Source organism: Tamandua tetradactyla, chromosome 5 (assembly GCF_023851605.1).
Source record: "Tamandua tetradactyla isolate mTamTet1 chromosome 5, mTamTet1.pri, whole genome shotgun sequence".
Lineage (NCBI taxonomy): Eukaryota > Metazoa > Chordata > Mammalia > Pilosa > Myrmecophagidae > Tamandua > Tamandua tetradactyla.
Genome location: NC_135331.1, coordinates 56,391,925 through 56,413,370, shown reverse-complemented (window position 1 = coordinate 56,413,370; position 21,446 = coordinate 56,391,925). Strand labels below are relative to the sequence as shown.

The window sequence follows — 21,446 nt, the reverse complement described above, 5'->3', positions numbered from 1 at the left end:
GTGATTGTGAAAACCTTGTATCTGATGCTCCTTTTATCTACCTTGTCAACAGACGAGTAGAACATATGGAATAAAAATAAATAAAAGGGGGAACAAATGTTAAAATAAATTTAGTTTGAAATGCTAGTGATCAATGAAAGGGAGGGGTAAACGGTATAGTATGTATAAATTTTTTTTCTGTTTTCTTTTATTCCTTTTTCTGAATTGATGCAAATGTTCCAAGAAATGATCATGATGATGAATATGCAACTACGTGATGATATTGTGAATTACTGATTATATATGTAGAATGGAATGATCAAAATAGGAATGTTCGCGTTTGTTAGGTGCTTTTTGGTATTTAAAAGATTAAACAACAACAACAAAAGAGATGGTCTTGCCTAAGACTGACTGTGTGCCCCTCTTCCTGCTACAGAACGGAAACAGGCAGACAGAAGTGCTTTTCAACAAAGTCCCTAACGCTTGAGTACTCCAACTGTTAAGGACCAGAGCAAGGGAACTTAGCAAACACCTAGGGTTGAAGTTCAGTAGCCAGTTCCCACTGGCTGAAGGGGAACTTTGGCGAAGGTGAAGGAGCACGAGGTGCAAGCCAGAAAGGGCCATCGTGGTGACAAGAATCTCAACATTAAATCCCAAAGGGACACAGTTGACAACTAAGTGGTTTCCCTCCCCCATGAACATCAAATCCAAAACATGTGAATTGTTGAGCTCATCTAGTTCTCAGATTGCCTACAGAGAACACTTGTGAACAGCAGGACTTGTTCTCTGGCAACTCTATTTTTACCAGGCACCACTTTGGAAGTCAATAAAACCGTCATAGTCATTCAGTATCACTGTCAGTTACACGCCAGTGCAAAACACCTACTGCATGGTCAGGAAGAGCCAACTGTATGCAATCAACCACCAGGAAGTGGGCTATGGGATCTGGGGAGGGCAGAGCATGTTCATGCCCAGAGGGCAGGCAGGGGAGAGGGATTGCGTTCTAGGAGACCCAAGTCAGCATCTTGGCTCTGATGCTTATGTACTGCAAATTGCTGAAACTCTTTGAGCCTCAGTTTCTTCTTTTGCAAAAAGGAATAATAATATATACCTTCTAGATGGCTGTAAGTATTAAACACTATATAGAACATGCTTGGGACCGTGCTAGGAGAAAATCATGTTGCTAATATTAAAGGAAGGGGTGGGGTAAGCTGGTGAGAAGCGCAGGGTGAGGTAGAAAGGAAAGCCAGAAGCCGAAGGATACGGGAGAAGAGGAAGGAGACACAGTGGAGGGGAAGTGAAGACAGCAACCCTGGCATAGGAAAGGGGGGAAGGAAGGGAGAACAGCATAATTTAATGTGCTTGGCATTTAATTGGAAAAATCTAGTCACCTGCAGCAACCCATTCCCTGACCATGCTGGCTAACCAAGCTGAGCCAACGGGGTGATAAGCTGGAAAGAACCCCACCGGGAACCAGGAGGCTTTACAATATCTAAGACCAACCAGTCCGATTTCTCCCCTTAAAGTAGAGGCGCCTACAGCTCAGAAAGCAGAAGCAATTTCCCCCAGGTGGCTGAGAAGGGGCGAGACTCCAGGGTTCTACAACTTAGCATAGTTCAAGTGTATTCAGCCCTTACAGACAGGGGGACGTGCAGGTTAATGGAGGTCGACGGCTGCTTTTCCTCTGTAATTGTGTGGGGAGGGCAGAGCTGCTTGTCTGGAATGGCAGCTGGTATTCCGTGTTCCTGTTTATTACAGTTTATCTCAAGCAGTCATTTCCATTCACCTTTTAAAAAAAAAAAACACGAGGCGCAGCTGTGGCTTCACTTTAAATATTGTTCCTTCCAGGCTTTTAATTTTTTCACAGGGCCCTCCCTAATCTTTTAACATAATTGGATGCACAACACTGGAGACAGCACCTCTGAGGAACAAAGAGATGGGGGAGCTGGCTTTCCCCCCTCCCCCGACCACACACAGCCCAGTCCAGGGCTCCCTCATCCTGTGCTGGGAACAGAAGGCAAACCCCGCTTCCCTCTTCTTTCTCTGCTCTGGAGCCAAGTTGGACCTGGTCTTCAGGCATATTCTATGTGAGACGTTCTCGATTTCCTTTTGTCCCTCTCAGTGAGTGTTGCTGTTATCCCCCACTCTCTGCCTCCCCCCTTCCTGGGTGATGACACTGCGTGCAAGTTTCACAATCCGCATCTACATTCTGAACCTAGGATCTCAACATGCTCCCAGGCGGCATTCAGTTCTGCGTTAGCTTATTTGTGTATGCGCCCCTCCACCTGGCCACCTGGACTGCAAACTCCCCAAGGGAAGTCCCGGGGCTCCTGGGGAACGCCACTGGGTGAAGGAGGGCGCTGACTCAAGTGGCCGCATGGGTCTCCACCAGATCACCTGAGGTGGCTCAAGGCGAGGCTGGCAAATGATGGACCATCTACACTTGATCCTGCCAGGGTGCAGACCTGCCCTCGGAAACACCAACATCTGTTCTGCTGTTGAGTACAGTTATACTATACCTAGTGAAGGAGCCAGAAGTCCTCTATGAAACATCATTCTTACAATCAAGACCTTCCCTCAAGAAAGAGGAACACGTCTAATCTTTTTCCTTCCTCTGCCCAAGGGGAATCTAATTTTAGTCATAAGAAGGTGACTTTTTCCCCTGAAGCCTGTTTGTCTGACTTTAAAACAATCCTGTGAAGTAATCCTTATACGCTTATGGTATTTATTAGTGCAATTAGTACAGGACATTCTATGGTATCTAGGCAGGAATAGATCAATTTTCCAATTGTTTTTGACAATTGACCTCCAAGTGGGGTGAGAGTACCTACTTTATTTATTTATTTCATTATGTATATAGTATATTTATATAGAGGTATATGTATGTCATTTATGAATAAAATATGTATACTAAATGTATGGGCTCAAAAACATTTTATTGGGGACCGCTCCTTTATGACATCTACTTTAATTTTCTACTTAGCCAATCAGATGGCAAACGCATTGAGAAAAACTTTAAAAAAGAAAGTTCTAATTAGGAAAAGTGATGGATTTTTATATTAGATAACTTCTTTTTAGTTTTTATAGATGAGTTTTATATTACATGGGCTAGAAAGCTGTTTTTAAAAATGCATAAATTGCCCTATTTCACTAGAAGATTAATAAAATCACCAGTAGCAGTTTTTCTTTTTGTTTTTAAAGCACATGAGGTTTTCATAGTAATCATGACATGCATAAATCTGAAAGCATTCTGCCCGGGAAGGACAGTTAAAAAGCTGATATGACAAGAGAAACAACTCTCATGTTTAGGGTCCAGACAATGTATCTCTGAGCATCTAGAAGTTTCATCTAGTGGTCTTTTGTACTGACCTATCAGATACTGTTTCTCCTGAAACTGCAGGTGGCATTCTACTGCCTTAGCTAGATAATGGGTTACACAATGCAACTCTGTTTGGTTGTCGATGTTTTGAAGCTGCTTTAGCCTTGCATGCTTGTAGCTTTAGTCAGCATTGTCTCAGGTTGCCAGCATACCATTGCTCACTTATTCCAGGCATCTGGGTGCTTGCTCAATTTCTAGTAGGATAAAACTACACCAGTCATTACTTTGTTATTGCATTAACAATGGTATTCCTTTGATTTTTCCTAAGTGCAAACTGCCCTACACTTTCCTATCTGAAAAGCAGTTTGACAAAGAAGACTGCGACCGGGTCCTCTGGCACTGAAACTAAAGGAGGTCTGAGAACAGTGCACTTGTTCTGTAGGGTGTGAAAAGTGACCCCACTCTGATTGTAGTGTCCCAGGCGTCTCTTGCACACCTGCTTCCGGCAGCAGGGGACAGCTGAGCAGTGTTAAGGTTTCATGACTGCCCACTTATCACCTTGGACTCATTCCTTTCATGGGATTACAAGGGATGAGAAACGTACAAGGTAGCATGGCAGGCCATTTAAACCTCTTTTACATTTTTAAGTTCCAGCTGCTGGAGAAGGAATATAAAATATTGTGACTTGCTCTAAGAAATCAAGTTTATATTTAAAGCATCCCCCACCCCCACATACAATTATGCATACGAGACTGCCTGCCTTAGGTTTATATCATTAGAATTAAGATCCATCATGGATTGAAGCCTCTTTCCATATTTCACTCTGGAAAAAAGGTTAATGACTTCTTTGGTCAAATTAAAAATTTAGCAGCAAGTTTTTACTGTTTTAGGAGGCTATAATTAACTGCTATTTGCTTCTGGGGAAAAAGAGGTCTTAATTTCCAGATACATGAAGACCTGTACTCCAGGCCTGCATTCTTTGTGCTGATGTGAACTACACTTGACTTATGGAAAATAATAAGCAGTGAGGAACAGAGTGTGTTAAGCCCTCTGTGGATCGACAAGCATATACTTGTAGTCTAATTTCACAACTTTACCCATATAACCAAAGCTATTTTTACTTGAGTCTGTCATTATCAGACAATCGCTGCATAAAGCATTCCAAAAATATACTTGCCAACTTTCAAAAGAAATGGCAGGCAAAGAATTCAGCAGATACCCTAACAATTTTTTTACACATTTCTTAATGAAAGCTTTCTTTTTTTCATTGTTTAAAGTCAAACTTGGATAAGTTAAATGTTATCGTAATTATTTGTTGCAGGTGAACTGTCAATCTATACTAAAATTAAAAAAAATCATTTACATTAAAAACTTGCTTAGCAATTAAATGCGCCAACTTCAGAATAACAGCATGTGTATTCTAGTGACTGCTCTAATCAATTAATGAATACAAATTGGGAGAGGCAGAAAGCACTCTCCCAGCTTGGTGCATTTGATTCTGTGCATTTAGTTTCCCTAGGCATACCACGGCAATGGCTACTGAGCGTGGAATGTGGCCAGCCTTCAAGAGTGAGCTTTCTCGCAGTTAGAAAAATGGTGCAATTGTTTACAAACAAAAGAGCTCTCTCCCCTTACCTTTTTATAATTCCCCTCCATATCCAATGGGGATTCTTGACTGATGATGTCATCCATTTCATCATTGTCCAAATTCATCCTTTAATGCTTCAGAATTTCACTGAAGAAATAACCTCCCATGAATTCTGATAGGTTGATGTGCCTGTAGCCCATGCTGTTATGGAGAGCCGGCTAAGAGTCTGCCTGGCTGGCCTGTGCCCTTGTCCCCCTCTGTCCTAGAGATACCGCCCCGCCCAGTCTCTGGCACTGGGGGCAGCTGGAGCTCTCTGGGGCTCACTCCTAACCTGACTTGCTCAGCTCAGCTCGCTGAGTCCAACCTCCCCACCATCTGCTGTCACCTTCCCCTGAAGGAACCCGCCCCGATACTTCTCCACAGCACCTTTCCTGCTCCCAGTAAAGGAAAAGAGAAGCTCGAAGCTTCAACCAGCTGATACAGCTCCCCAGTTCAGGGCTGATCACGGGTCAGAGCTCTGGGAGGAAACCAGCAACTTTACTCTGAACCAGGAGGAGAGTGTGGGGGATAAAAATAGATGCAGAACCTTCCACCCTTGCAGACCTCACCAGTGAGTTAACAGCTGGGTATCCCATGACAAAATGAAAGCAGTATAATTTAAAGGCCAACCTGTAAGACGGATGTTTACCCCCTCTTTTTTATTCTTTTTCTCATAACTTATCATTTCTTAACATCAAATGCTAACATCTCATCTCCTGGTAGAAGCCCCAGCACAATGCTGAAATTTGTTTCCACACAGAAAGGACCCTTCTTGCCCCAGGATCAGCACTTCTTTGTTCTATTAATATAGGCAAGAGAAACAGATCCATCAACTTTTCTTTAAGATTCAGGCAGTGAGTGGCTTTTTCACAAAAGAGAACGTTCCTTTCTGCTGCTCTCGTTTCCCTTTTCCCATGGCTTCTCATTTTGTTTACTGGATTTACAGACAAGGGGGAAAGGCCCACAGCTGGTGGATGTTTTGGTGCAAGAAGCAGACAAACAGAAGTGCACACACAAACACACACTCATCTACTGAATGACTACTGCACTGCCATAAACTACAAAGTACACCCATTATTTATTTAGAAAAAATAAAGTCACTGTTAGTCGAAGAAGTGGGTCAAAGAAGAATCCGAAGGCCAAGGCTCCATTTAGCAACACCATCTTATATGTGGTATGCTTAGACAGAGAGCAGCAAAGGTAGTCAATAGATTTTCCAATAAGAATTCTTTACCAACCTCAACCCTAAAATAAAAACGTCTTCATGACAGCCTTTGGCATCTGAACCTCTGCTGACATATGTCCATTCCGTTGCCTCCTTATTTCTCTCCATAAGATTTTTTTATGTGTTATAAATGTGTCTCAATGTACTTTATTGTAGCCCTATTTTTTTTTTAAAGCAAATACTTTCCTCTGTAGCTTCTGACCCAAATCCTTCCTCATCTCTCCATCCTAGTTTTCCAAAGAGAATGAACTACATGTTTGTTGGACATTATGATGACAAGTTGTATCTCATAAGCTGCACTTGCACTGGGGCAGGCTTCTCGTCCATGGAACTCTTTCCTGTTTTATACTCCAGCAGACCACAGGAACCCCACCCTAGACCAGAGGTCCCCCTGGCTGCTTGCAATGTGCTTGGACACCTCCATGGGTTGTGCGGCAATGCTGGTCACTGACAGCTGTGTCCACTGTGGCGTGCTCACAGTGCCAGAAAATTCTCCCAGGCTAAGGCTTTGGGGTTAAAATATTCTCTCCTTTGAAGGACCTGTGTGTATTCAATTTTTGCCAAAGGAAATCAGTTAAAATGAAGAAAGCATGCATCTTGCTATGTGACATATATTAAATAATAATGAGTTACCCTTCTTAGGTTTTGCTATATATGCCAGGCAGTTTACATGTGCCTCTTACATTCGTCTTTAATTCTCACAATAAGCCTCAGGCGTAGATATTATTATCAGTTGCATTTCACAGAGGAGAAACAGGGCTCAGTGAGTGTACGTTACGTACCCAAGGCGTGGCAGCTGGTAAATGATCAGGCTAGAATTTGGACCTATGGCTCTTTGCTTCTGTGACCCATACTCTAAATGATGCGCCAGACCGCCTCCCACCTGCTGCCTCAGTAAGAAATAACTACACGCCAAACATATAATCAAACACGGTTTTTCAAAACTAGGACTCAGTGCAGAAGGAAATCCAGTAGTGCTCCTCGTACACCAGTATTACAGACTGGAACCTTTTACAAATTGTATACATCCTGGACGCACAGGACGTACTGCCGCATATCCCCTGCTGTTCAAACCTCAAGAAATAAAATAAGAGAGATCCTTCATGGACAGCATGACCTGCTATGCTGCATGGCCAATTTTCCTTTCTAGTTTACCTTTTTATTTTTTAAGAGTTACTGTGGCTTCTTTCTAATAGCCAGTGTGGTTTCAAGCCTCTTTGCCTTTGTCTAAAAGGAAAGGGATTTGTGTTTATTCATCTTGTTGTCCCAACAGCATTTCAAACACAGTCTCACACAGGATAGATGAACCACAACAAGGAGCTGTTAAATAAATATATGAACAGAGGAGAAATGTGTGGATTGCTTAAAATGCTTCCTCTAAATGCTGTCCGCAATAGAACATTTTAATAGTTTACATCAATGTTTTTCAACCAAAATCTTCTAAGGAAACCACATATGTTCAAAAGGTTGAAAAAAAAATTTAAAAAAGGTTGCAATGGGGTAGGGGGTGCTAGCACACTCCACTTGCTGTCCCCATTCCCTTGTTATCACAGCTTCCATGACAGCCTCTTAGGAAGCCCTGGTGACAGAAGCCCTGAGGCTCTGCAGCCATAGCTTGAAAACCTCTAAGGAAGTAAAGATTGGCTCTTCCACGACAGCAGCAAATCGCATTTTGCTCCTGGCATAGTGGTTGCATTGATCTCCAGGCCTTACTTCACTCTTCTCAGGGTTCAGCCAGGCTCCTAGGGTCCATTCAACAATCTATAGTCAACAGCTAAAATGAATGAAATTATAAAGATTTTGAGACTACAAAATCTAATAAGGCACAGAAAACTATACAACTAAGTGTGCACACCACTTTAATTTTAACAGGTTGGGCTTAAATATGCAGTTAAGGTAAGAAAGACTAGACTCTCACTATTAATTATGTATGGGTATACAAATGTAAAAATTAATACAATATTCTAAATATACATATCCATATGCATGTATACACACACTAATATTACACATATCATTTTCTGGCAAAGGGCACCTCAAAATCCAAGATGGAAATCTCTCACCCAAACAAAAGCAACAAGGATTGGTATCAAGAGTATGAAAAAGACCATTCCTCTCCTCTACCCCCACCCCTTTTCTGGTCATGAGTGATTCTCTAATAAATACTATACAGAGACAAGTGATAGAAGTTTCCTCCCGAAGCGTGGGCGCAGGCAGTCCTCAGTGGTGGTGAATTTCCTTAGTGCCTTCCCTAGAGAAGTTCTCTACACTCAGACAGGATCAGAGCCCAGACCCTTTCCAAGAAGAGCTGCATTGCTTTTCTCAGGACAGCCAGCAACCACTTAAAATATCTGCTATTTTCCTATCATGTGGAATGATCTCATCAACAGGTAATTGCCCTGCTACACCAAGTATGGTCTCCAACCAAGCCTTAGCACCCCCTGGGAGCTTATTAGCCATGCACTCTCTCTGGTCCCACCCCAACTTACTGCATCAGAAACTGCATTTTTCAAACATCTCTTGGATTTTCAAACACATATTAAATTTTGAAAAGCACTGCTCTAGAAGACTTGAAAAATTTATTATAAATTTCTCCCATGGAGGCTGGAGCAGCCAGGTGGGACATTTCTGTCCTCCTCCTCCATCTGAAGTGACACTTTTTTTTTTTTTTACCTGCTGAACATACGTGGTTTTCATCTGAAAAACACCTGTATAAGCTATTAATATTTCCTATTGTGGACAGTATTTAGAGGAAACATTTTAAGCAAGCCATGCAATTCTCCTCTGTTCATGTATTTATTCAGCAGCTCATATACAAATATTCATTGTATTTCAGGGCATATTTCTAGGTGGGTGCTTGGAATCAGCTCTGTAATTAATTTTACTTCCAAGAGGTCTGAATGAATACAGAAGAGGAAAAACCAAAATAAAATACCATCTGGGAGGAGATGAGCAAGGGGCTTTTGCAGTAGCTTTGCAAACAAGGGGCTACCAGCCACCCAAGTTCTTCCTATAGGATATTTTCTTTGGTTCCTTCCTCTGCTGCTGCTTCATGTGTTACTGCCACCTTTTCTAAAATGAACAGTTCTGATTTAAGATGGGTCCAGATCCTACAGAACTCTTACTTTTGTTCTGTGTGAGCCGGGCAATGCTGGGCAGTACCAGGAAAGAGGATATTCTGGACTCTGGCTATAATTCTGTATGTGCTGCCAGCTGGGCTCTCATCCCTTGGAAAGATAACCACAATCTGCTGCAATCATGTAAAGATTATAGTCCGGTTTCTCTGTTACAATAAAATTACTGTAGACCCCCCCCCCCCGCCAAAAAAAAAAGATGGGCCCAGATACTAATGCTTTCCCTTAGAAAATGAATACATAGTCACTGACACTCTGAGGTTGAAAAGCCCACTTCCTAGCCCCTCCACCCTGGAAATCAAGGACCATAATGGAGAGCTTCATTTTCCTGTCAAGCCCTGATCTGAATGGCAAGGCATATTGGTCACGTGAGCTGATGCTTTTAAATGATCACTATCGGCTGCTGGGGGAAATTATTGACTCAGAGAACACTGACCACATTACTGGGAAATCACTTACCCATTGTCAAAAGATCTTCCTATTCACACATTGGAAACTCTATATCATCCCGATTAACCCTTCAGTCTCCCACCGTCTCGCCCTTTTGCTTCCATCCAAATTCCACGCGCTGCCCAAACTGACATCTGATTCACAATCTCACCTCCAATAAAGCATTTCTTTTCCCCTTTCTGTGCAAAGCACATCTAAATTTGTTGGTTTTTAAAATTCTGATAGATAAGCCAAAAAAGATGCGGGCAGTTTTTTTAAATGGACATTTCAGTAATAGATTAATGTGAAAATAATGGCATTGGGAGTATGGGATGGAGGGAGAGATGAACTGGGAGAGGACAAGTGCCAAATGTTTTCCCATATCAAAAAGATTGAGGACCATGGTCGTAAATCCTTGTGTCTAACTGAAAGCCTGAGTATGGGGAAGAAACTCAACTGTGGTGACTTTCACGGCATGAAGTCCAAGTGGGAACAATATTAACGCCTCATTATGTCTCTCTGCTTCCCTAGTGTTCTTTCCCCATTAATGGCTCTCACAGGCTGAGTCTCACCAGGTTTCTCTGATGGCTGTTTTTTTCTGAATTCAAGCAGTTTTGTCAAATTACTTTCTGTTTCATGAAGCTTGGTAGTCTTTGATTCGTTTACATTAGTGCCTGGGAGAATACTAAGTACATCAAAATTTCTTTTTATGCCTCCTTGGTAGAAGGAATATAAATAAATAATTGGAAATGGGCTCTGTTCATATTCAGTTCCTCTATGTGAAATTGTGATTGGCTGCCCAAGATTTTATACATATAGGTGAATGTGGGGTCTCTACTGTTCAAAAAATCTATGTATCCCTATATACGTTCCCATTTCCTTCCGAACTCTCATCACTACTCTCTTTCCAGGAGAAAATATCAGACGTTTGGCTTAAAATGTGTTGCATATTTATTCATTTTTAATCACTTGAAGACTGAATCATGATGTTAGCCCCAAGTGTAACACGAAGGAGGATGACGAACTTCACTAAATTTCTATTTCAGATCATGTTTTTTTTTTTTTTTTAAATTTTGGACACTTATTGCTGTGCTATAAAACTCTAAAATGCTTTGAATTCCCCTTTTCCATTATGTCAATATTTTCTCCCTGCTATGGATGAAATCAGACTTAGATGAGGTGGACTCTTAAATGAACTCAAATTTGATACCTTGTTTTCTCACTCACAGGAAGAAGGGATTAGGAAAGGAGCCCTCTCTTGGCCTTAACTCAATAGGCACAGAATATATTTCCTTTCTTTTGTTAACCATTAAATAACTTAGTAGGATTGGGCAGAAAGAACTAGCTCACTACTTTCTCCAGCAAGATTCTAAAACATCTTCACATACTACTTAAATTGAAAAACTCCTTAGTTTTAACATTTGAGACCCAGATAGGGCACTTTAAAAATTTTGAGGTAGGTATGACACTTCAAATGGGCTGAAACATTCTGCCCCAGAAAAATCTGCTATTTCATGGGGTAGTGATATTCTCTCTCTCCATGGCAAAGATTTATTATAACTTTGTAAAATTCAATGTATTAAGCAAAGCAGACTTGAGGATGAGTACTTGCCCTAACTGGCCACAGGTGTTTAAAAAGGGCTTGGTAATAGACCATGAAGGTCACCTTGGGAAAATTCTCTGGGTAAAGGACAAGTAGGTACAGAAACATTTTCTTTTTGTGCCTCTGAGAAGGCCGGGATGTCCGTCTCATTCACTTTGTGCCTTGTACTATGTGCCCCCCCCGCCCCATTTCGGCACATGGGATACCCTAAATGCTGGTAACCTGACATACAGGCTCACCAGCCAGGTACACGAAATCTTAGGGTCAGCTTCCCTGACTCCCATGTTGCCATGCATGGACCTGAATTTCACTCTGGGATTGTAATCGGAAACTGCTCCTAAGGACAAGAACAGCATTGAATGCAGAAAACGCAACTCAATCCAACAACACTTATTGAACATACACTGCACATGCAGGGCAGGGGGTTGTGGAATGTATGTAACCAGTTGGAAATGGGTTCTAAGATAAGTAAAAGCCAAGTGCAATGAGAAGGAGAAATTTTGACCGGGGGATGTGTGGGGAGAGTTTCCGGAAGGAGTTGGCATTTGAGCCCTGAAAGCTGAATCAGCCTGCAACAGGTGGAAGCAGGTGGTGTGTGGGTGGGAGACATTCCATGCTGAGGCATCCCAGCAAAGAAGAGGAACTGCCAGCAATGCGGGGGCAAAAGCATAGGGTGTGGAGGGAGGAGCTTCTGTCCAGAGCTCAGGACACGGTCGGGCCTTGGATGCCATGCAAAGGGTCTGGAATTTATCCGTGGTAAATGGGGATACGCATTAAGGGTTCGGACCATGCTTGTTGGCGGCCAGGTGTGTTTTTGAAGAAGAGACTCTTCATGCTCCCGAGGGAGAAAAAAAGAGGGTCATTCGTGTGCCATTTTACTTTTTCTCTTTCAAGTTTCCGTTCCCACAGTAGCTAAGAATGTGAGAATGTGATCTCTATCTGTAACGGTCAGGAGGGAATTGAAGCGACGGCCAACAAGGGATGAAAGCTGTTTTTATGTACACACATATCCCCCAAAACAAATGCCGGAAAAGGGGAGAAAATATTTGGGAACTTTTAGGCAAAATGGATCCTCTGGCCTAAACTTTTGCTTCCACGTTAACAATATTTGTAAGCTTTCTGTTGGGAACAATTGAGAAGAATTTGGCCTCTTAAAGGCTGCCAGGCCTGAATCTGTGGGCAAGGCTCTTTCCTGAACAGATTGGCTCCCTCCCAAGACTGGAAAATGGAGGTCGACAGCTCCATCCTTTAACAGAGCTCAGAGCGAAAATGACAACACACGCCTCAGTAAGCTCTTTGCTAATGTGACCCTGTGAGGGAGAAAAGTATGCAAGAATGTGGACCACGTGAGAACCTTCAAAAATAAAACCAAACCACCACAACCAATTCTGCATGAGAATTCCTCTCTGCACAGTGAATCCAAACCCTCCACACACACGGGGGTTTTCCAACTCTTGGTAACAGTGAAATTCTCTTTCTCAACACAAGCTCCGATTTGGAAAAGCAACAGGCAAAACTCAGCGGTATTTCTATACAATCTCTCCAGCAACAAGCTATCGGGGAATGAAGCGAAGTGCTGTTTTCCTGGGCAGATTTACTATCCTCCTTGAACATCAAGAGGAGGAAGCTGACTCTTGAGTTGGGGATAGCTGGCTTATTTAAAAAGGCAGGGGACGTATCAACTCTCAAACCAAAACATTAAGTGGGAATAATCCCATTTTACAGATGAGAAAACTAATAAGAAGCAAAGGGATAACCTAACCCACAGTTGATGACAACAATGCAGGTTGATAAAATACAAAAGAAACCAAGGGTATCACAGAATGTTTATAATACCTTTTTTTTTTTAAGTTATATATATAATAGACAGATCCCAATTACTTAAGGGCCTGCTATAGGCCAGACCCTGTTCTAAGCACTGAAAAAGCAGAGTGAACAGAGATAAAAATCCCTGCCCTCATCAAGCTGTCATTATAGTGAGGAAGATGGAAAATAGAATAAATGAGTAAAAACATGTAGTATGGTAGATGGTGATAAATATGAATTTTAGAAAAATTAGGGAAGTAGAAATCTAATAGAAATGTTGGGATAAAACTGGGGAGTTAGAAGTTTACTTAAGTCCATGGAAAGTCTCCCAAGAAGGTGACACTTGAGCAAAGATCTGAAGAAAAGTGAACTGAAGGCAACCCAAGAGCAGGGATGCCAGATGAAATTCAGATAAAGAACAATTTCTTAGTATATGTGTGTCCTAAACACTCCAGATTTTTTGCAACCCCATAAAGAGGAGTCTGCAGGAAGCAAGGGTCAGGCAGAAGCAAAGCAAGTATAGGGCTGGGCCGGCAGGGAGGGAGGGGCGGGAAGGAAAGGGGGCGAGGGAGGAGAGAGAGCAGAGAGGACTCGGGGGTGGGATGAGGGAAGGTCTTGTGGCCCTGTAAGGACATGGGCTTTTACTCTGTATGGGATGATAAATTTTGAGATGTGTGACATGATGTGACTTAGGTTTTAAAAGGACCACTCTGGATACTCCGTGAGGGGCAAAAGAGGAAGTAGATGGAATGGTCTGCAGCCCATTTTTGCTATTAGGATAATAATAGTAATAATACTACATATCTACCCATATACACCAAAAGGTGCACATAATTCCAGGGGGAATGGCCCCTGAAGCCCCATTCACGGACTTCCCATTAAGAAGCCCAGTGTATATCATTTAATGAGAGGAAAGGAAATCAGCTCCCCCAAATAAATTCTATCTACTCACTAAAAATGCTAACCTAAGGAATTTGCTTTAGTCACTGCATTATCATCCTTAAATAGAAATAAATAAGCTCTCGCCAAAAAATGAGAAGGTTTCTCAGAAACATCAGACATCAAACTGTGGATACTATCAGTGGCTAAGACAATATTAAGCCAGGACTCAGAGAAGCGGCTCTTTCTGAATTCAGTTGCATGTGATGCTAGCTGTGTTCTAAAATCCTAAAGTTTCTAAATGGGATTAAGTCTTCGTTTCAAGTTTAATGTTTTCTTTTGCCAAGCTATGCCTAAAAGGAGGGAGCTTCAAAAGAGCATACCATAGGAAGGCAGCTCTACTACGAACGTGGAGATGCAGAATCGATTGACTTTTATTATATGCCTAATACACTTAATTTTATTGTGAAAATAAACGATAAATACTTCAAAACTATTAAATACACAATGACTGTGTTACTTATGGTAGTTTGTGTGAAATAACATCAATTTGTCTTCTTGTGGTAGAAGCACTGGGCTAACTTAACCACTCCTCTCCGGATGATAATGTTGACATTTGACCAATATTTGACCTATAATCATAGTGATTTCATGTTCGATCTGTTGAAAAGATAAAGGGAATAATTTTACAGTAGTTTGCCTTTCAAAAATTTCATTATATCACATTCTGAAAAGAGAGATGAAAAATTATTTTAATTATTATACTAATGTAATCATCAGGAACCCTGCCACACACAGATGAGGCTCTCCATGGATGGCTGACACTCCCCATCCCTAAGCTTATGTTCTGTGCAAGTGAAGTTTTGGTTGTTTCCTCTGCATCTGGATCCCTTTCTCATGGAAACATTTCCTGTGAAGCACAAATCTCGAGATTGAGGATCCATAATATAAATATCCTATAAAATGAAAATACAACCCCATAAGCTCACAATTACTAAATTCCAATTACAGAGAGAGAAACTCGTAAATATATTTTATTGGCACACTCTGCTTAGCTGTGAAACGATTGCCGTGAGTCTCGTGAAATGCACGACTCTTGCTGCATACATTTACCACTGCGAAATCCGATCTTATGAGAAACACCTGCCTGTCTCAGGTAACCTACCTCACACAAGGAAGAGGCATTGTTAAGTTAGGGAATCGGTCACTTAGAGCTCCTGAACTCCGTCCGTTGAATAAAACCTCAGTATGAACTATCCAGGACGTAAGACTAGCCTTGCTGCGCTGCTGCAAAGAGCAATTTCTCTGAGAACATTCTTACTGTCTGTTTACAGTGAGGGCACTTGCCATGTTGCCTCAACAGTCCAAGTCGCAGGAAGGAGTTATTAACATTCTAGAACTGCTCTTCTGAAATGGTCTGTGTTTAATTCATAACTCCAGATAGCAAATTAACACACAGATGGACACATCATCAAAAATTTTCCATTTGGATTTTTTCCCATGCATCTTGGTATCTTAATTCTTATTTACCTAATCATTTTCAAACAACATACTAATAAAAACGAGTCCAGAAAGACACAAGCGTAACTTTAAACGTCAAGTGCGTGCTGGCTGATTTCTAAAAATTCCTAAAATTACAAATTATTGCTTCCTATTTACATAATTTCTTTAAAGGCAATCCTAAAAACCGCAGAAAAACTAGCATCCTCGGCAGTGAGCAAAAATCATGTTTTTTCCATGTTATCTATGTGAAATTCTTCCCAGATTTTTTCTCCTTCTGACTCTCCTTAAATTCAATTACAGTTCAAGGCAGTGCCTCCTATTTATACAGACGTACAGAACGTGCAAAAACCAGACCACTTCTGTGGATTTCACAAATGCTTTCAAGGCCAAGGAAGCAGTGTTTTCTGCCCCATTACTCCCCAGAAACCCTAATTAGAATTCAAATACTGCATGCGATGAAGGCCAGGAGCAGAACATGGCAAAAATCCCCTGAAAATCCAGAAAGAGGCAACCTGCTGCTTTGGCAGGGGAAGGCCTCCTCTCCAAAGGGATGCCCGGCCTCAAAATCGGGTTTTAAATCTTACCTGATACGAGCAGTTCTCCTGATGTACCATCTCAGTGCATCCTAGGGCACAGACCCCAAAGCAGGACTGCTCACCGAGGCTGCCAGAGGGGAAGCACGGGGCATGCACGGGAGGAGAGAACGCGCTGGGAAGGCAGGGGCTCCCCGCAGATTAAAATGGATGCTGTTTCGCTGATCAACCTGCGCAGTGGCACTGCCGGTGCCGAGAAGAGCGCAGCCCAGCCGAGCTGCTCTCCTCGGAAACCAGCAGCCAGTCTTGCTAACAGGGCGCTGGGAGCAGGCTGGGGGAGGGGGCGCGCTCATCACTGGCACAATCAGCCAATTATATTATAGGCACAAAGAAAAGGATCAGTCTGGGGGCTGGTGTGACCTTCTGGTGCTGTATGAAGGCAGTTAACTGATGTGGAAACATTCTAGTCCTCATTAAAGGGAAAAAGGCCAGCGAGTGAGAGGGAGAGAGAGACGCACAAATCAATGTTGCAGTTGAACATTTCTAATCCCCGGCAGCATCCTTCCTGCCCACGGATGCTGCTGCCTAGTTTGGGGCTCATTAAAAAAAAAAAAGAGGTTTTAAGAAGCATTTTACAACTTTTAAGATGCTAAAAGGAAAATTATCCATTCTGAACACTGGCACTGAAAGGAGGTTTTCTGTGTAGAGTTTTTGAAGTGTCAACTTCATAACTAAAAGGAGGACTTTTGTTCTTTAAAAAAGAAAATTGCAATTCTTTCAATTCCCCACTTATATTGTGACCCTTACTTTTTTTTTTTTTAAGTCCAAAAGAAAGTAAGATGGAATAATTATTCCTATAATTTTTTTTAAGGGAGGGAATTAAACTCAGTATAATTCATTCATTTCTTGAAATTTAAATTCTTGTTTACAAGGTTGTAAAACTATGGCTTAGTGCATATATGTTACCCAATGTTGTGACTTGAACATATATTACCTCCTCCGTCCCCCAACCACCAATACAGCACATATGATCCTTGAAACAGACCATCCTACCTAAAAGAAGGAAAAGAAAGACTTCTAGACTTATGGATAACAATCAAAGGAAATACAAATTTGACGATACATGTTCCTGGGGGGAAAATCATATCAATTTCTGAAATGTTTCAGAGCCCTTCTACCACTTTAGAGTATACAAAAAGTAACAAACAGGCCTGTTAATTCTTGAGGCTAATTTATTGACTGGTATTTCAAAAAAAGAAACAACTTTTTCTTATCTTTATCCTTAGTTGCTACAGACAATTCATTTTGTTATTTCTTAATAAAAAAGTCCTAAGCACATAAATGGTACACAATAAAAATTTGACTGAATTTAAATCACCCATTTAAAAAAATGACTAGGTTTATTATTTTTAAGCTTATCTCTAAACACTCCTTCCTCTTTCTACTAGATGTCATTATTTGACGGATAGAGAAAAAGAGTTGTTGGTTTTTTTTTTTTTTTTTTTTTGCCTGAGGACTGAGCTCAACATGCTTGACAAGTTTTCATATCAAGTACTATATTAAAGAATTGTGAGAGTGATTATAACATTTGGTAATGTGTTTTTAATATCATCATATCTTTTCTGTTGCTTGACAAGAAAAAAACTATTTTTATCCATATTCTTAACTTTTACTATATTTTTAAGAGTCCAACAGGAAAAAAGTTTGCTACCTCAATTCAGCTCCATTGACACACACTGTCTATGGCTCCTGGCTTCCTGGTGAGGAGAAGGAAAAGGTGGCTGGGAAGGCCTAGCTTCTGGTCAGCTCACAGGCTTACATTTCAGCAGTGGTTTCAAACTAAAAGTACTCTGGAAATGCATTCTGCCTAAGGCCACAGCCCTTCTCCCTTGAGGACAGGAGAGAGGTTGGCCAGGTAACTTGTGTGGGATTTTATAGGTCCACTCTTGAACTGGTGGCTCAGAGAAAGTGTGATGAATGAAGCAGAAACTTAAGGTAGATAACGAGTCCTCTTAGATGATTATAGGATGAAGAAAAGAAGATGCAAACTTTCAGAGAAAGCAAACAATACACAACACACCTCCATCCCAAACTCCATCCTTCCCTCACTCAGTCACCCACACAGGGCAGCAGAAGAGAGGCGCCTGTGTGGCACTCTCTGCCACACATCCTCTGTGCAGAAGGCCTTGGAATTCTATGCATGTGCAAGGAAAGTAAGTCAGAGGAAAAGGGCATTTTGCAAGGTAGCAAGATGAAAATCTTATGCCTGATAAAGAAGGCACAGTCCCAACTTTCCACTGCAGAACAGCTTCAGTTTCAAAGGCTGTTAAAACTTGACTCAAGTTACTACCTTGACAATCTCTAACTTTAAGAGCAAAGAAAACATGCTTCCAAGCTATACAAAACCTAAAATGCCACTTGCTGGACTCTATTCTCTTCTGAAAACTGAAGGTTCTGGGACATATTACATAAGCCCTTAAAGACATTTATCATGTGATTTTTATTGTTGTTGTTTGTGTTTTTTTCTTTAAAGCCTAAACATGATCCCCCTCTTCACAGTTGCTGTTCCATAAATAGTGGAAGTGACTTGGAGGTAGCTCTGGGGAGAACAGATTTCTGACAATTATATCTTAAATCCTGTCCAAAAACTCTCCCAAGAGGTAAAAACAAGATTTTATTTTTTAAAAAAGGAATATATCAAGCAGGCTTCCCTTTATAGTCATTCACTGGAAAGGACTTTGTGTTATAATTTAAATTATGATGTGCTAGTGCAGAAAAGTTTAAACAGAAACCAGCTGTTCCAAGAACATGTGAGCTAGAATAACATGCCAAACTACAGCAAGGTTTGTTTTTTTTGAGACAAAACAACATTGATAAACTTTTTATTTTAAACACAATCTATGTAGCACAGAGATTCTTTTTTTTCTTCCCATGTCATCACAACTTCCCTTCCCATAAGAAGTACTGAGTTTTATATTTAGATGGGACCTCAAGCCAGAATTTAACCCAACACTGATATTTTCCAGATAAGGAAACTGAAGACTAAGAAAGTTGTGACATGCCCAAGAAATATTCTCCAACTTCAAAAAAAAAAAGCATCAAAGTAAGCAAAAAAAAAAAAAAAAAGGATTTTCTGGGTTCAGGGTTCATACCAAGTGGCTATTCTACATAAAATGACACTAAATGAGGGCCCACTGGCCTGGCATGGGCCAATGGAGGCTGGCTTTTTATTCAAAATCATAAAGTAATAGTGAAATTGCTGTACAGTTCTATCTAAATCTGAATCCAAGGTATGTTTTAAAGGGAAAAACAGATTAAGATATTATTCCTATTTCTGCCACTATGTAAGCTGTTGTGTCTTAAAGACTTTAAAAGGCAGAAAAATATATTTCCAATTGTGTCAATTGGGAATAACTTGTAAAACAGCTTTTAGATGCTCATAAAGGCACAGCATGAGGTTTTTCTATTGGATTGGCAAGACAGTGGTAAAAAGTTCCATCTGCAGATCATCTGAGCATAAAGTTTCAAAAGCGAATTAGTAGAGGGCGGGCCACAGTGGCTCAGCAGGCCGAGTTCTCGCCTGGCATGCTGGAGACCTGGGTTTGATTCCCCGTGCTTGCCCATGCAAAAAGAAAAAGAAAAAAAGTGAATTAGTGGAGATGACCTGAAAGGAGCATAGAGAACTTTCTGGCACATGGCAATGCTGTATGACTTGATACGGTGTATAATTTTGTGAGGACTCATTAAATGGTACACTTAAGATTTCTGCATTTCATTATGTGCAATGTTTACCTGGGTGGTGGGGGAAGGGGGGAGAACTGTTAAATAAATTCTGAACTCTAGCTAATCATATGCAGGCTGGAGTATTTAAGGGGAAGTGTACTGATGTCTGCAACTTAACTTTGAAATCCATCAATAAATAAAAGGGATTGATTGATGGATGGACAGAAAGATGGGTCGATGGAGCACTGTGACAAAGCAAGTTTAATAAGCCATTAATTATAGAATCCAGGCTGTGTGTATTTACTGAAAACTTTTTCACTTTGAAAATGTTTATAATAAATTTTGGGGGGGGGAATGAAGTACTGGCAGGAGGGGAGATGAGCAGGGAAGAACTTTTAAGCTTTTCCGTAGTAATTTGGGAAAAACTGGTAGACATTTTATATAGCTTTAAGTTGTGTTTCTTTACACATTGTGCTTCTTTACTGTTGTTCTCTCTTTGCAATGAGAGAAAAGGAATTATGAGGGAAGTTATTCTGGTCCACATCAGAAGAGTGAGTTAGCAATACTGTTGCCACCAATACAATTGGCACCATCTATTACAACAAACCTTTGAAAGGGGCTTTACAGTTTACAAAGTACTTTCCAAACATCCTTGTTTCTTACAACCTTGCAGTTGAAACAAATTCCTATTATATTCAATGTGAAGAAGTGTATCTGCCTCCAGTTGTTTGGTGAGAGAAACAAGGCAGAATACAAATAACTGTATGTAATGAAAAATGAGGTAAGTGCTTCTTAAGAGATTTTGTTCTTTGCTCACTAGGAATGCAGTGGAGGACAGTAACTTTGGTGAACCTAAAGTTTCAATTATCTTGTTCATTTGGTTGTTCACTTCTTTAGTGTCTGCCTTTTCTGGGTCTAGATTAATGTGAATTTCCTCGGAACTTGGGTCTTGGCTGATTGAGTCAGTCTATATACCCAGCATTTGAAATAGTACCTGGTACATAATAGGTTATCATTAAATATTTATAAATGAATGCTTGCATACATGAGTGAATGAATGAATGAATATGACCTTGGGAAAGTTACCTCATTTCTCTTAGCATTGGTCTCCTCATCTAAGGATGTTAAATCCTTGTTCATCAAGTTGATGATAGGATGAAATAGGAATAACTTGTAAAATAACTTTAAGATCCTCATGAAAGGAACAGAGATTGATTTTTTTTTTGTCTTCAAGTTAAAGGCAATAACAAGAACCCACGAAATAAAGAGAGGCCTTTGGAGAGAGGTGACAGCAGGAATGAAAAAGAAAAGACAGAGGGTGCAGTTCATGAGACCCTGTAGAAAACAAACTGATAGAACTTAGCTGCTGATCAGACATGGGAAGCTGTAAAAGGTAAAGAATTGTGAGCTTTCTGAGCCCACTGCTGGAAAATAATTAGTGCTAGATATAGGGAAGTTAGGAGGAAGAAATAACTCTGGGAGAATGATGTGCAGTAATGAGTTTTTATTTTATTTTTCACCATAAAGTCCTGAGTTGAAGATGCAGGAGGACAGGATAGTTGAAGCTGGAAAAAATGGATTCGATTAAGGTAGGAATTTTAGAGAAAGAAACAAAGGCAAAAAAAAAAAAATCATTGCTGTTGTAGGTGCAATAATCACCGACCGCCCCCCCCCCCCCACCACTCC

The 21,446-nt window shown here is 40.9% G+C and overlaps 1 protein-coding gene across 8 annotated transcripts in view; it reads right to left on the bottom strand.

The window, feature by feature from the left end:
- SCHIP1 (schwannomin interacting protein 1) overlaps window positions 1-21,446 on the bottom strand; it is a 173,293-nt gene that overhangs the window by 37,703 nt on the left and 114,144 nt on the right. Inside the window, exons 1-2 of one of the 8 annotated variants that reach the window (XM_077160905.1) lie at window positions 5,313-5,949; window positions 4,934-5,033 (exon numbers count right to left, since the gene is read on the bottom strand). The exons of 5 other annotated variants lie outside the window; for them this stretch is intronic. In XM_077160905.1, the coding sequence (XP_077017020.1) occupies window positions 4,934-5,011 (78 nt within the window). In that variant the 5' untranslated portion in view covers window positions 5,012-5,033; window positions 5,313-5,949. Of the gene's footprint in view, window positions 1-4,933; window positions 5,950-16,088; window positions 16,358-21,446 lie in introns of those variants that run through there. 2 more of the 8 variants (XM_077160906.1, XM_077160904.1) reach the window with 2 other exon arrangements.